The 15,484-nt window shown below is 34.9% G+C and overlaps 1 protein-coding gene across 10 annotated transcripts in view; it reads right to left on the reverse strand.

Annotated features, from left to right (window-relative positions):
• Positions 1 to 11,187: 11,187 nt before the first annotated feature.
• Positions 11,188 to 15,484, reverse strand: part of LOC125678769 (uncharacterized) — a 167,369-nt gene continuing 163,072 nt past the window's right edge. For 6 of the 10 annotated variants that reach the window (XM_056156011.1, XM_056156010.1, XM_056156008.1 and 3 more), the window contains one exon: positions 11,188 to 12,259. In XM_056156011.1, the coding sequence (XP_056011986.1) occupies positions 11,971 to 12,259 (289 nt within the window). In that variant the 3' untranslated portion in view covers positions 11,188 to 11,970. Of the gene's footprint in view, positions 15,193 to 15,484 lie in introns of all 10 variants that reach the window. The other 4 variants (XM_056156016.1, XM_056156015.1, XM_056156014.1 and 1 more) reach the window with 1 other exon arrangement.

The following is a 15,484-nucleotide window of genomic DNA, read 5'->3' on the forward strand; positions in this document are numbered from 1 at the left end:
TTCTGATGGCCTTCCAAATTCACTCTCTAACTGTAAGAACAGGCGAGGAATTATACTTTATTTAATTTACAAACTTACACTGTTTTCTTCTTCTTTCCTCTGATGAACGCTAGCAACAAATGACACAGACGACTGCGGAGTCTCGGTATTTATACACAAATTAGATCACGTGATGGAAAGTTACTAATTGAGAACTCCGCATGGTCGTACCTCAAATATCCGGAATCATTACATTTTGTTGCTGTGACTGAGTACTCTACAGAATATATGCACATACCACATAAGTATACGTCAATGTCTGTAATAATGGTAGATCAAATGTTTCATCTGTGTGAAACTTTTTGCTAATCGAAATGTTAAACCAACCACCAATCCATGTACATAGATGCGCTACGTAAACAAAGTTGTTGATTGATGCATCGTAATGTCCGAGTGCTACATGCTGAGAGATTAAATACTGTTTATACAGTTATTGAGAGGCTAAACAAAGTTTCTTGCAAGAAGAGGAAGTTGGTGGATGCATTCAACTTGGACAACGAAATCATAGTTTCGTATGGTGAGTGAAAAAAATGCCATAAATTTGTATTCAAAAGTTGAACTCACATTTCCTCTGCTATTTCACAACGCGATTTATAATAACATCTGTAAGTTTAAACACACGACATACAGTAGATGTATTATTTTGTATTTATATATGTATTCCATATGTGCATAAAATATAACTCCCACCTGTGCATGTGATTGTAAACGAACGGATGTCATGTAAATGTATACCACATTTGTAAACATGGGCTCTCACAACTCTTTTATTAAGAAAATAATAATATCGTTATGAAAATAACCGTTACGAAAATAACATACCTTGAACTACATGTATAAAAGTAATGAAAAACAAATATCTGTATAGACCTACTATCTAGGGGTATGAGGGAACCGGATAAAAAATGGAAGGGGGGGGGGGGGGGGCATGTGTTGAATTATAATTCCCTAGACTATAGTATACATATACTATTACTTTGAAATTTCAGTGACCTAAGAAATATATCAAACCTGAAGTTTCGTGTTTCACACAAACATGTAGGTTGGCAAAACCTTTTTAAATAATGTAAATTAATCACAAGTCGCCATATGCCCTCTCATAGGCAAATGTATGCACTGTATGTATAAGTAAGATATGTATACTACACGTATGCCCTTCTCTTGACCCACATTTTGTAAATAAAACAGATATGATAAGTCTATGGCAGTTTATGAAAACATATATACATGTCATCTCATTGCAATTTATAATTTTGAAACATCAGTATTTATGAATTTTAACTGAATATGTGTTGAGACACAGTTTTAAAATTCACATTGTCTGACGCAATCTAATTACTCAATGGCATAATATAGACCTAACTGTGCAAATATCAATTATGATGATCTTTTTTCTAGACATCAGCCTGAAGACCGAGGGAGGTTAGATAGGACCAGTGCAGGTTGAAGTGGATTTCGAGTCAACAAGTATAACAGCAAGAGAGGTACTATATTTTTTTTGATAAACATTTGTAAAGACAATTCTGAGTATATCAGATATTCATCTTTTTTTGCTATATTTAAATATATTTATCTATATTTTGAACAGGTACTCCATTTACAGTGATGATGACATATCCCCTGGACCCCCACAACTCCACAAATTTAAAAATGTTTGATCAAGTTCCGAAGATTAAAGAACTACTGCAAAATTTGGGACTGGATGAAAAACATTAATTCACTTATATGAGCTCAGAGCAGTGGATGTTATACAACATACTTTAAACTAAATTGTGAATTTAAGGGAAAACAAGTACATGTACTCGTATATTACAAGTACATGCCTTTTGAAAGACAATAATATTGCATAGATGTAAAGGAAATTTCAATGTTGATTATTCTTTCTTAGATATATTAGTAAAAAATGTGCACATGATAGAATATCAATTTTATAACTTCAATCAATGTGTTTGAATTTTCCTTGTAATTCAAAATTTAGTTGAAACATACATCATAGATACATTAATGTATATCAAATTTTTAGAAAAATTTCATACTCCCCCCCCCCCCCTTATACATACAGTGAACATAGACCTTCACCTGGGGAAAACTTCAGTTAGTTAATGCAATATACATGAACATGCATTCTCAGTTATCCAATAGTGAGTGTTTGGTTCCATGTGAAACTACAATTAGAAATCTTAAACTTATGAAAGACACACCTATCTGTGAGGGTAAGATGACTCAGATGGCTTAAATGTATTGATCCATGGGCAGTCCATGGGTCTCTTTCCATTGATATTAATTATTTATTGAAATATGAAATGGTTATTTAAACATATTTGGTGTATTATACTGTATAGTGATATAAATTTCTATCAAAAATATGTATAAGTAATAGATTTGGTCCAGTTATTACAAGAAATTGTATGAAAAATAACTAAATATTTAGGCAATCATTGTGAGTGCGAAAAGGTCAACTGCAATAGCACACACTATATATCATTCTTAAATGGCTCATAGAAACTTCTAGTATTGTGAGTTTGAATGCTCAATATGGTAATTTGGGAATGCTTAATCATTTAAGGTCAATAGTTTATCTCTGCTGACTGTATCTCTTAAAATTCATTTCTAGAAGGGATGGGGTAGGGTTACAAAATCTGACATAGTTTCAGATTAAACCTCATTTGGTATATTTTTTCTATTCAATATTTTAGATACTACTTGACTTATTGTAAAAATTAAATAAAATCAGAAATTTTATGAGCAGAATTTTGTTGATGTCAGAAAATGTATGCCTGATAGTATTTGAGAAAACGCCATAGTTCAAGTCTACACCCTGTATTTCCTACAGCTATACTTCTACTATTGCATCCAAACTTTTTAATTATAAACAAACTTTGCAGTGCTTAGATATAGACCATCTTATACGTAATCCACCAACATGTTCTTGTTCTTCATCTTCTTTCAACTACAGTCCAGCTGTACATGTCATTACTGGTGATGTTGATATAGTTGAAAATGAGGACCTCAAATCACTTATTCTTAAAGGTCCTAAATACAGAGAACCTCGGTCTTTTAATTGGCGACAGAACTTCATCTCTATTATGAGTTCTGTCGAAGATTATGCCAGACGATGGGCTAAATATGAAAAAGAAGAACTTGATACATTGTCAGAATGGGTTAAAAGCATAAGAGGGATATTAAAATCCCTCATTAGACACATGAAAACAAAGTACGTACCATCTATCCTTCTGTGTTTAGTAAACCAGAAGTGATAAAAGAATTAGATAGGTTACATGAGGAATATGTTTTGGTTCCAGCTGACAAAGCTAGTAACAACATTGTCTTTGTTTGTAAGGCTCATTATTACAACTGTATTTTAAACGAACTTGGCATTAATTCCACTTTTGGTAATCATACTTATACTCCAACTGCCCTTTCAAAAGACGAAATTCTTCAAAACCATGCTTCAGTTTTAGACACATTTAATATTCCAGTCAATAGGTCGAATGAATATGAGTTACCGTACCTATACTGGATTCCTAAACTACATAAAAACCCTTACAAACAAAGATACATTGCTGGATCCAGTAAGTGTTCCACCAAGCCCCTATCTTTGCTCCTCACGAAAATGTTAACAGCTGTGAAGGAGAAACTTCAAACTTACTGTGCGACTACATATGCCAGAAGTGGTGTTAATCAAATGTGGATTCTAAAAAATTCTAAAGAACTTTTAGTAAACTTGAAATCACAGAATTTTTCCCAAATCAATAGCATTAAAACCTATGACTTTTCAACACTATACACGACCATTCCTCACGATAAATTAAAGACTAGACTTTTTGACATCATAGACAGTTGCTTCTTCAACAAAAACGGAAATATTCATATCTAGTGATCGGTCATTCAAAAACTTACTTTGTTAACACCATTCTGATTCCACGCACAAGTACTCTGAAGTTGAAATAAAAAATATGCTAGAGTTCCTCATTGACAATATCTTCGTGGTCTTTGGTGATCAGGTCTTCCAACAGTCTGTTGGAATTCCCATGGGCACGAATTGTGCTCCTTTGTTAGCTGACCTGTTTTTATATTCATATGAAGCAGAATTTATTCAAAAACTTCTACGTGAGAAGAAAAAATCTCTCGCTGTGACCTTCAATTCGACTTTTAGATATATCGATGACGTTTTGTCTATTAACAATGATAGCTTTCATTCATATGTCGATTTGATATATCCCTGTGAGCTGGAAATAAAGGACACCACAGAGTCGTCCACTTCTGCTTCATACTTAGATATTTTATTGAAAGTAGACATTAACGGCAAACTAACAACTCAACTGTATGACAAACGGGATGATTTCAGCTTCTCCATCGTCAACTTCCCACATTTATGTAGCAATATTCCATTATCACCTGCATATGGTGTTTATATATCTCAACTGATTCGATATGAAAGAGCTTGTTCTGCGGATAGTCAGTTTTTAAATCGAGGTAAGCTACTGACAAACAAGTTAATGGTACAGGGATTTCAACAGTCTCGATTGAAGTCAGCATTTCGCAAATTCTATGGTCGTTATAACGATCTAGTTCGTCAATACAACCTCGCATTGGGTCAAATGCTGTCTGACGTGTTTCATACCGATTGTTAAGCCGTTCTTGGCACACTGATTTTGACTGCGGATAACTCCGTTTACCTGATCAGGATATGGGGCTCACGGCGGGTGTGACCGGTCAACAGGGGATGCTTACTCCTCCTAGGCACCTGATCCCACCTCTGGTGTGTCCAGGGGTCCGTGTTTGCCCAACTATCTATTTTGTATTGCTTGTAGGAGTTATGAGATTGATCACTGTTCGTTATCTTCACCTTGCATTTAGGGTAAATTTGGCCAATTGCCAAGTCGAATCATGCCAATGTTTTCCTTAGATGCATTTTGAATTTCTAATCCATGTTGATTTTTTATCTGTTTGTGTTTAATTTACATAACTACATATGACAAACAATATTTCTGGTGTCAATAAAATTTTTATTGGCTTTTGTGTTAATTTGCTCAATTTTGGCATTTTTTGCCTTTTGGGGCTGCAAAAGAGGAGATTTCAATCTCGCTTTCCTCGAAAATTAACCTGATTACTTTTGTTGATTTTTTGATATGTTTTAGGATAAAGTCAAAATGTTATGATAAATAAAATTGAAAAAAATTCAATGAGCGGTTTTTTTGGGGCTAGCTATCAATAGCTACCTTAAATGTTTTACAGATAAATACTTAATACCAACAAGAGGCCCATGGGCCACATCGCTCACCCGAGTCACCTTGGTCCATATCAGAAGATTTTCCATATCTATTTGCATGTAAAACCGTAGTCCCTATTATGGCCCCAAACCTACCCCTGGAGGCCATGGTTTTTGCAAACTTGAATCTACACTATGTCAGAAAGCTTTCATGTAAATATGAACTTCTTTGGCCCAATGGTTCTTGAGAAGAAGATTTTTAAAGATTTTCCCTATATATTTGTATGTAAAACTTTGATCCCCTATTGTGGCCCCATCCTACCCCCCCCCGGGGGGGGGGGGGGGGCATGATTTCAACAAACCTGAATCTGCACTATATCAGAAAGCTTTCATATAAATCTCAGCTTTTCTGGCTTAGTGGTTCTGGGAAGAAGATTTTTAAAGATTTTTCCTATATATTTGTATGTAAAACTTTGACCCCCTATTGTGGCCCCATCCGACCCCGGGGGCCATGATCTTAGCAATTTATAATCTGCGCTATATCAGGAAGCTTTCATATAAATCTCAGCTTTTCTGGCTCAGTGGTTCTTGAGAAGAAGATTTTAAAAGATTTTTCCTATAAATTTGTATGTAAAACTTTGATGCCCCCCTTGAGGCCCCATTCAATCCCCGGGGTCCAGGATTTTAACGAACTTGAATCTGCACTATATCAACAACAAAAAAAAAAGAAAAAAGAAAAAAAAACACCAACTTTGACCCCCTATTGTGGCCCCATCCGACCCCCGGGGGCCATGATTTTAGCAATTTAGAATTTGCATTATATAAGGAAGCTTTCATATAAATCTCAGCTTTTCTGGCTCAGTGGTTCTTCAGAAGAAGATTTTTAAAGATTTTCCCTATATATTTGTATGTAAAACTTTGACCCCCTATTGTGGCCCCATCCGACCCCCGGAGGCCGTGATTTTAACAATTTAGAATCTGCATTATATAAGGAAGCTTTCATATAGATCTCAGCTTTTCTGGCTCAGTGGTTCTTGAGAAGAAGATTTTTAAAGATTTTCCCTATATATTTGTAGGTAAAACTTTGATCCCCTATTGTGGCCCCATCCGAGCCCTCGGGGCCATGATTTTAACAATTTAGAATCTGCATTATATAAGGAAGCTTTCATATAAATCTCAGCTTTTCTGGCTCAGTGGTTCTTGAGAAGATTTTTCCTATATATTTGTATGTAAAACTTTGATCCCCTATTGTGGTCCCATCCGACCCCCGGGGACCATGATTTTAACAATTTAGAATCTGCACTACCTAATAAAGCTTATCTATAAATTTCATCTTTTCTGGCCCAGTGGTTCTTGAGAAGAAGATTTTTTAATGACCCTACCCTATTTTTACCTTTTCTTGATTATCTTCCCTTGGAAGGTGGCCTGGCCCTTTATTTTAACAATTTAGAATTCCCTTTACCTAAGGATGTTTTGTGCCAACTTTGGTTGAAATTGGCCCAGTGGTTGTTGAGAAGAAGTTGAAAATGTGAAAAGTTTACAGACGGACAGACGGACGGACGCCGGAATACAGGTGATCAGAAAAGCTCACTTGAGGTTTCAGCTCAGGTGAGCTAAAAAATTGAGTACCGCTCTGGAGTCAGAACCTATACCCCGGGTATCATGAAATTTACAATTTTCATAAAGGCTTTCTTGCTTTAGATGATTATGCATTTAAGTTTTCTCACAGATGCGAAGTTGGTAAAAATAGTTAAGAACTGATTAATGTTGGATTTTTTTTTTTTACAGTATGCAACTAAGCTACGAAACTCATATGGTGCGATAACATTTGTTTAATCTAAATTGTACATCGTTGTAACATTGTTGTCTACTCACTCTCCACAATGCCGATTTTGTTTGTTTGTATACTTGTATTTATGTATATATCCAATGAGCCTGTGGCTCACGGAAATAAAGAATCAGACTATTTATATCCCTCTTGTCTCAAAGTTGTTTCATACGAATTCGAACACGTCATCAACAATTACATAACATACATGTCCAAATATTAGCCGAATTAAGGATCTCATTCTGATTTTGTGCTGCAGACTCCGACATATTCCAACACCCACGTTCGTGATGATCTTTTAGCCATTTACAACACGGCAGAGTATGGGATACTTGTATTGGCTGGTCATCATTTCAAAGCCCCAGAGTCGTGTAACCTTTACCTTGGCTACATAACCTCGTTTCAAGGTCACCGACACACCGGAGGGTCATGTGTATGTTCAAACCGTTTCACAATAACACTTCGTTGTTCTATAAAAATACATTTAAATGACAAGAACCTGATTAAAGACACATTCTTAGTGTACGGGGTGTTTGTTTGAAGTTTTACACCTTCGCTCATATATAGTGACGTCACCGTTAACCTACGTTGGGTCATTTGGCAGTGGGGATTCTTTATTGCAACGAACGCGATCTCGGTACTTAAGGTCTCACCTGAAAGACCCACAGCTTTCACTTTAAATGCCGAGGGCTTCGCGAAGGAACAGTCCCTACATATTCCAAGTCCAAGATTCGTAACGGACTTAGATAAATTTCGGACCTCTTGAACATAAAACGAGGAAACATCACCGTAAACTGAGATAATTACAACAGATATAAACATGGATACCATTTTGAAAATCTAGATACATGTACATTCCTACATAGTCATGTGTACAAACTTTGACTGGTGGCCATGTAAACAATCTCGTCTTCCCAGATGGATACTTGCATTTCATTTTGACAAAATAATTCAGAAGCCTTTTCTAGAAAAGCAGCATACTTTTCTTACATTTTCGTGAGTAAAACTTTTGACTGGTAGCTCTAGTTTGAGTTCATTACCTCCCCTCTGAACAATAATTCAAACGAATCTGGGTCTATATTGCCTATGGATACCTGAATTCTTTGTTTATTCTGAAAATATTTCCCCATGGTTTATATCTCTATGGGACAATCCTGCAGGTCTCGGGTTCACGTTTTGAACATTCAAATCTTAACTACAGAAAAATATATTCGCTTCATCAGACTTTAAATAATTTTTTCTTACAGTTTATGTAAAAATGTTTCCAGATGGTTTCCTTGACACGAGGGTCTACAGTTCTACAAACCCGAATCTACATTGCATGAGGATGATCCCATATCTATCCCTATCGTCCTTAGAAATATTTAAAGAATCCTCGTTTTTCTCTTGCCTAAAAATGTGCAACACTTCTTTATATATTCATATGACCCAATATATTTTCAGAAATTCATCTTCCATCAGGACTCCACAACTTCTTTGAAGCATCCTGAACCCTGTCTCCACACGGAGGATACGAAGCAGGTTCGACTAGGATTAGGAACATGATTGTTTTTCCAAATTGACTTAATTACGGATTCCAGACCAATTTTGAATAAAACATCTTAGTTCAAATATGATTGATTGTATATTGTTTAACGTCCCTCTCGAGAATATTAAGGACCGGATTAGTTTAAATATGTATACATTAAGTATCAGAAATTCAGAACAAAAAAGAAAAGAAAAACATATAACCTCAAAATATGTCAAAATTATGCAAAAATATTTTGTCAAGAAAGCTGTTTAAATAAACCAATTCTAAGTAAATATTAAACACGATTTACAATTAGTACTGTCAGTACTTTGATTATTATTCAGGAACAGTAACTGCCTGCACTGTTTATGCAGTTCGTCAGATTGACAACAGCGTCGAGCCACCGCCCGAAGTTCGGCATTTAAAACGAAAGTAGAAAAATCCCCGACTATTTTGAATTTTTAAACTTCCTGCATTAATTATCATTGAAAGAATGTGATTTAAACAGAATAGATTTTTATACTAGATGCATTGAAATATCAATCGCGCACCAAGCACAAGCATCGATTCACAAATAAACATTGAGATTTAAATGTATAAATTTACATTGTTCTAAAAGACATTCAATCTTCTTGAAAGCATCTATTTATAAGCAACAGAAGATTATATTTCCATGTAACGAACACATCGTACCTTAACAACAAGGTGTGGTATACATTCGTCCACGGTATTTAAAGCTATTATTTACCTCCACATGCGTATAAAATGTGTGCTATTGTGTACATGTCTAAATGCAGTGTAGTTGTTGTCAAGTGGCGTGGCGATAATGATCAATACGGACTTTGTTTATCAAACAAGATTCAATTGCATCTGATTGCATATTGACAAAGTGTTTTCTCAGATCACCAGGTTGAAGTCCTCGACAGTTTATCTTCCAATATCGATTGCTCCCCTCCCTCTTTTTATTTTTATCCTAGTGACCGAATGTAATCATACGTCCACGATATGATTAACATAACCACACGACACGCAGGTGACCTATAAAACGTGTATCTACTCAGTCAGGAATGATGCAGCGGTATATTGATTTGCTCATGCATTTCATTCGGGAAACAATAAAAGATAACTCTCCTTTGCTGAACCACAATATTAGAGACATCCCAAGACAATTCGTTACCATGTGAACAGGTGACCTTGACCTCTTGATATCAAATTTTGATAGGGGTCATCCTGTTGTGATAGAGAGTCGTCATGAAATGTCATCATTAACAGTGTATAAAGCATGCATTTGATTTATTGTCCATGTGAACCAGTGACGGCTGTAGATTAAATTACGGATGGAAAAAAAAAAAAAAAAAAAAAAGGTTTTAGACTATCTTAAAGTAGAGCAATTCAACACCGAATTCGAAAACGTAGCTCTTTTAATTTGTACATCGAGATTCATTGAATAAATGTCATACTCCACTCATATTCATCTGCGTAAACCGTGGTCATTAAAATATCGTGACACGTTGAATTTATGGCATTTCAAATCATATCTTGCAATATTGATCTCGAGACTATTATCTCGACCAGGAAGATTATAAACAGAATCTGTCTTGGTTCGGCATGAACACCACAAAGTTCGGCTTCTATGTACAGCGTTTTGTGGGTACGATAGTTTTTAAAAATCCAAAGAGGAAGTTAAATATTATCGGCTAGCAACAGTGATATTGCTATTGACGTTATTTGTTCATGCATATTACGGATAATCTTAGTCATTGCATACCCCACCAATATATTAACAGTCAATACGAAAGCAGAATGCATGTTATTTATATCTACAGCTAATCTTAGAGCCAGCTCACATTCAATATACTAACAGTCAATATGAAAGTAGAATGCATGTTATTTATATCTACAGGTAATCTTAGAGCCAGCTCGCATTCAATCTATTAACAGTCAATACGAAAGTAGAATGCATGTTATTTATATCTACAGGTAATCTCAGAGCCAGCTCACATTTAATATACACCAATAGTCTATTGGAAAGTAACATGAATCAAAAACACATAAACATGTAAACATACTTGTATGCACTAGCTGTATATTCTTAATAATTTGTAGTTTTCTAATAATTCTATACTAGTGCTGATCATATATTGCCAATTTTTCTCTTAGTCTGGAAAGGAAAATGTAACATCCATGTAATGTGTGTGTGTATATATATATATATATATATATATATATTGAGCGAAACAAGATAGGCTTATAATGCTTAATCCACCTACGTTACGCCGCCACCTCATATCAGTGCAGGTGGTTTCAACATGAATGCACACAGCAACTTTGTTATGCATACAGCGACTGTGTTAGCATATCTGATTCAGACGTTTTATTTCTGATCACGCGCGTATGTCTCGTTCTAATGATTACTGCATCTTTGTTGGTGGATCCAATTTTCTTTAGTTCTCTTTTATAAATAGATGACGAACACAGATTATGCAGTAATATGACCTCAATATGCGATAGCGTACAGTTACTGTATAAGCTCTTGTAACTTGTTTAGTTGTCGGTGTTAAGAGCAGACGATCCGTGTTTCAACAATTTGACAACAGATGATTTCAATCATTTATTATAAAAAACCGGACGGATTATAAAATGGACAGACTATATATAGATTAACAGATGATTTCAATTATCTATAATACAAAACGTACGGATTACAAAATGAGCAGACTATAGACGGGTTATTTACACAAACGACAGCAATTCCAAGAAGGCTTGATGCTATTTATAAAATATCAAAAATGTTATATTTTGTCCTGAAAAATTGTGTCTTTATGTCTCATAACAAATTCATACACATTTTCTTCTAACCTCAAGGCTTCTTACCAATAATATACTGTTACCTACAGTGATTTACAAAAAATAAACCAATTACATTGAAATATAATAAATCAATAAAAAAAAATCAATAAATAAAAGAAAAAAAGGTGTGAGATTAAAGGCAAGTATAATGCTTTAGACCAGGAATATGATCAGAAGACTAGAATCAAGCCATACAAACTGAGAAAGAGACTTTCCTATTCTGGCATACAATATCACGAATATCAGAGTAAATTTAAGTAATTCATACAATAGTAAATGTCCTAGTCTTGCAGCAATCATTCAAAAGAAAATAAATAAATTACTTATTATCAAGACAAAAAAAAAACAAAAACCTAAAAAAAAATACAACATAACTATTGACACCTATATGGCACATTCAGAAAATGGACATGTATATCATAATCTTTTGTCATTTGAATTGAAATATCACTGGAGAGGTTCAGAAGTTATCACAATGATTGTAATATTAGGAGTTCTATTTCTGCACAGACCGGTCAATATAAACCCCGCCTACTCCTCCTCCTCCATCGCCACATTGGTCTGACCCCTTGAGTTCTGACTGTCTCTCTTATCATCCTCTTCATTTTCTGCTTCCTCCCTCTTCTTCTTCTTCTTCTTCCTCCTCTTTTTTTCTCTTTCCTCCTCATTTCCAGGGTCTTCAGTAGTTTGTACGGGTGACATTTGTACTGGGGGCAGTTTGTTAGATTTTGGGATTTCTGGCAAAGGGGTTCCCTTTTCTTTTTTCTCTAGTGTACTTTCGGCATTACCTATAGCAGGTAACGGACGTGGAGTTTTCCCCCTACGATAACAGAACAACAACCAGCTTAGCACACTGGTTTCTGTCTAAATAACAACATTATCTGGCAAACTACAAAATCGCGTATATATATAATCTATCCATATCATGACTGGAGAAATAGTTTAATACATTTAAAATTTTATCATAAAGTAAAATACATTTGTACAGACATCAAACCTTCTCCAGTCATTCTCTCTAGCCAAGAACTAAGGCAGTAGTACATGTAATGCATATTGTGGATACACATTTTGTTTCATAAGAAATTTTGACATAGAGTGGCAACACATGAGGCCCATCTGTTACCTAGCTCACCTGAGGAGTAGTCTTAATTTCTCATGTAAACCTTAAAGTCTCCATTGAAACCTTGGACCTTGGGGGGGGGGGGGGGGGGGGGGGGGGGTCGACCTTAGGGGTCTACATTACAGGAGGTCGCACATTTCAAATTTTCATAAATTGTTTTGATTTTGAATAGAAAATAATAATTATAAAACCCATTGTGGCCCTTTCTAGCTCTTTGGGCCTATCTTTAAACAAATACATGAAGAGCAACTCATTAGTTTTATGAACTTTAATCAATAGAATATGTTCAAATCTACACTACAAAAGAATGTATGCATGCATTTTTATTTCATAATTTGTGCCTTTCTAGCTCTCAAGAGGAAAATCTTTAATAATTTTTTTTTTTTTTTTTACAAATGTTATTATCTAAATACATCCTATTGGGTTTTGTGGTCCTAGCTCCGATGTGAACACACATGAATCTGTCTAAATGAGGATGCTTACAGATTTTAAAATTGATAAGCATTAGTTCTTTGTTAAGAGAAGACCTATTAAAAACTTTATTATGGTCCTGCCTAATGTCCCCATGGATAATGGAATGAACAAACATTAAGTTACCATACCAAAGGATGCCTGAATATTAAAATACATTATAAAAAATGTATTCTTAAGAATAAATTTCTTTAATGTATTCCTATGGAAATCTATGAACCCCTTAGCTTGACCCCTTGTCCAGGCCACAAGGGGCATGCTTTCAACAACAAAAGGAAGTTTTAATCAAAAGTCATGGCTTTTATAGTGGAATGTGGTCCATCCAACTTTGTTTCTTAATTATTTGCCCTTTGAAAGGCATCCTCTAATTAGATCCATACTTGACTCTGCTTAACATGAAATATTTTGTCATAAAGTTTCCATACTTGACTCTGCTTAACATGAAATATTTTGTCATAAAGTTTCCATACTTGACTCTGCTTAACATGAAATACTTTGTCATAAGTTTGGATGAAAATGACCAGTAAGTTCTGCAAAATCAAAAATGTAAACAGCACATAAAAATCTACACAGATTGACAGACGACGGACAAATTTGATCAGTAAAGCACACTTGATTGAATGTCTTGGGAAATCTAAAGCACGGAAAAATGGCATTGCATAAAATCAAAAAAGGGGGCATTTCTTATGCTTGAGTGTTAAAGCTGAAAGACAGATTTCACAAACTGGTGATGTTTAATGGTGACAAGAAATGCACTACAAAAATTTACAATTTGACAATATAAGTAAAAGTTTGAGAAATTTTCACATGTACTGCATGTACTACATCTACACATAGAGCAAACATCAATCATGCATATTATGCTGCAAATTCACATACAAAATTATAACAAAAGAGACCCATGGGCCTTAACGGTCACCTGAGCATCTCACAACATAGAGCTTAGACATGGTTGTGTGTTGTGTACCGTGCAATTGTGAATCGATCTTTAACCATCTGAGTACCACCATTAACAATCTTTGGGACAAACAATTCTTCCTTTTTTTTCAGTTTAAACAATGACAATTTTATTGCAGATATCAATACACAGTACATTATATAACAATATTAAAAAAAAACGAATATTAAACTTGAAGGTTGAATTAAATTTTGTTTTCTAAAAGAAAGACCTTGACCTTGCATGGTTAAATGACCTTAGTGAAGAGTAATGACACATTATCAAGTCATGAGCAGGTATGAGCAGATAAAGTAAAAGTGTAATGAGTTTTCAGATTATAAGTCATGGAGCCCTAATTCTGGGGCATGAACCATTAACCTTGGGATTATGGACTCACAAATCCAACTTCATGCTAATTCTCCCTACACTCACAGTTTTTGTGCTGGACATTTGGGAATAAAAAGATTTTCATAGATCTAGATAACTAGTTTCACTTTATGATTTTGTAACCCCTCCCTGTACCCTGGACCCCTCTCCATACGTTAGAAATATGTAGTTTGTTTCCCAGATAGCCAGGAGTACAGAAGACTTTCAATTATTTACTGCATTTCATCATATGATCTATATAGCCCACCCTTGGGCCACAACCCCTAACTAAAGGGGATATCAATTTCATAATTTTTGCTCTCTAGGAGCTACGCCAAAAATATTGCAAAATAATTTTGGTGAAAACTGGCAAGAATCAACAAATGTTTCAACAGATAATGGTGCGTTTTGGATGATGGACATTGCACAACGATGGGCAGGCATCGCAATAGGTCACTCGAGAGACTGGTGAGGTAATCAATTTTTCAATAAAAGGCAGATCTACAGACACAAAACACAAAAACATTATTTAAAATCACAGCATTCAATCATGTGCAACAGAGAAAAAAGAGCTAATTCAATAACAGATCTTCATTCTAGTTCCTATACAGTGTGCTGTTAGTCATCAAATCACCTGATAGGTAGTTTACACCGAGTCACGAAGGAAGAACTAGTATCTACACTAACATGAAACAGAACAGCACAGTCACTAAAGTACTACAAGAATGTCATGATCATGATCACTGTCAATTTAGTTTTTTTTTTAAATTTGAAATTCTTCAAAATCTGATTTCACGATGACTCCTTTTGAGGCTGTTACTAATTGGCAAGTTAGTTTCTCTTTTCCCCCTATTTCATTCTGAAATAATATAGCATAAAAGATGACACCACTTATAAGCATTATTGGAATGCACTTTCAAATTAAAAATGTCATGCTGTAAAAATTTCAATGACAGTAGGTTTTTTGCTATGTATATGATTCCCCTGCTCTGTAATGCTATATCGTTGCATGTCAATGTATAATTTAAATATTTCGGTGTGTATTTCACTGTAAAAAGGACGACAAATAACTTTACCTTTACTAATACATCAATGAAATATTCTATGGCTTTTAAATTAAAAGGCATACTGTATTGATATACATGTACCAA

Source organism: Ostrea edulis, chromosome 2 (assembly GCF_947568905.1).
Source record: "Ostrea edulis chromosome 2, xbOstEdul1.1, whole genome shotgun sequence".
Classification (NCBI taxonomy): Eukaryota; Metazoa; Mollusca; class Bivalvia; order Ostreida; family Ostreidae; genus Ostrea; species Ostrea edulis.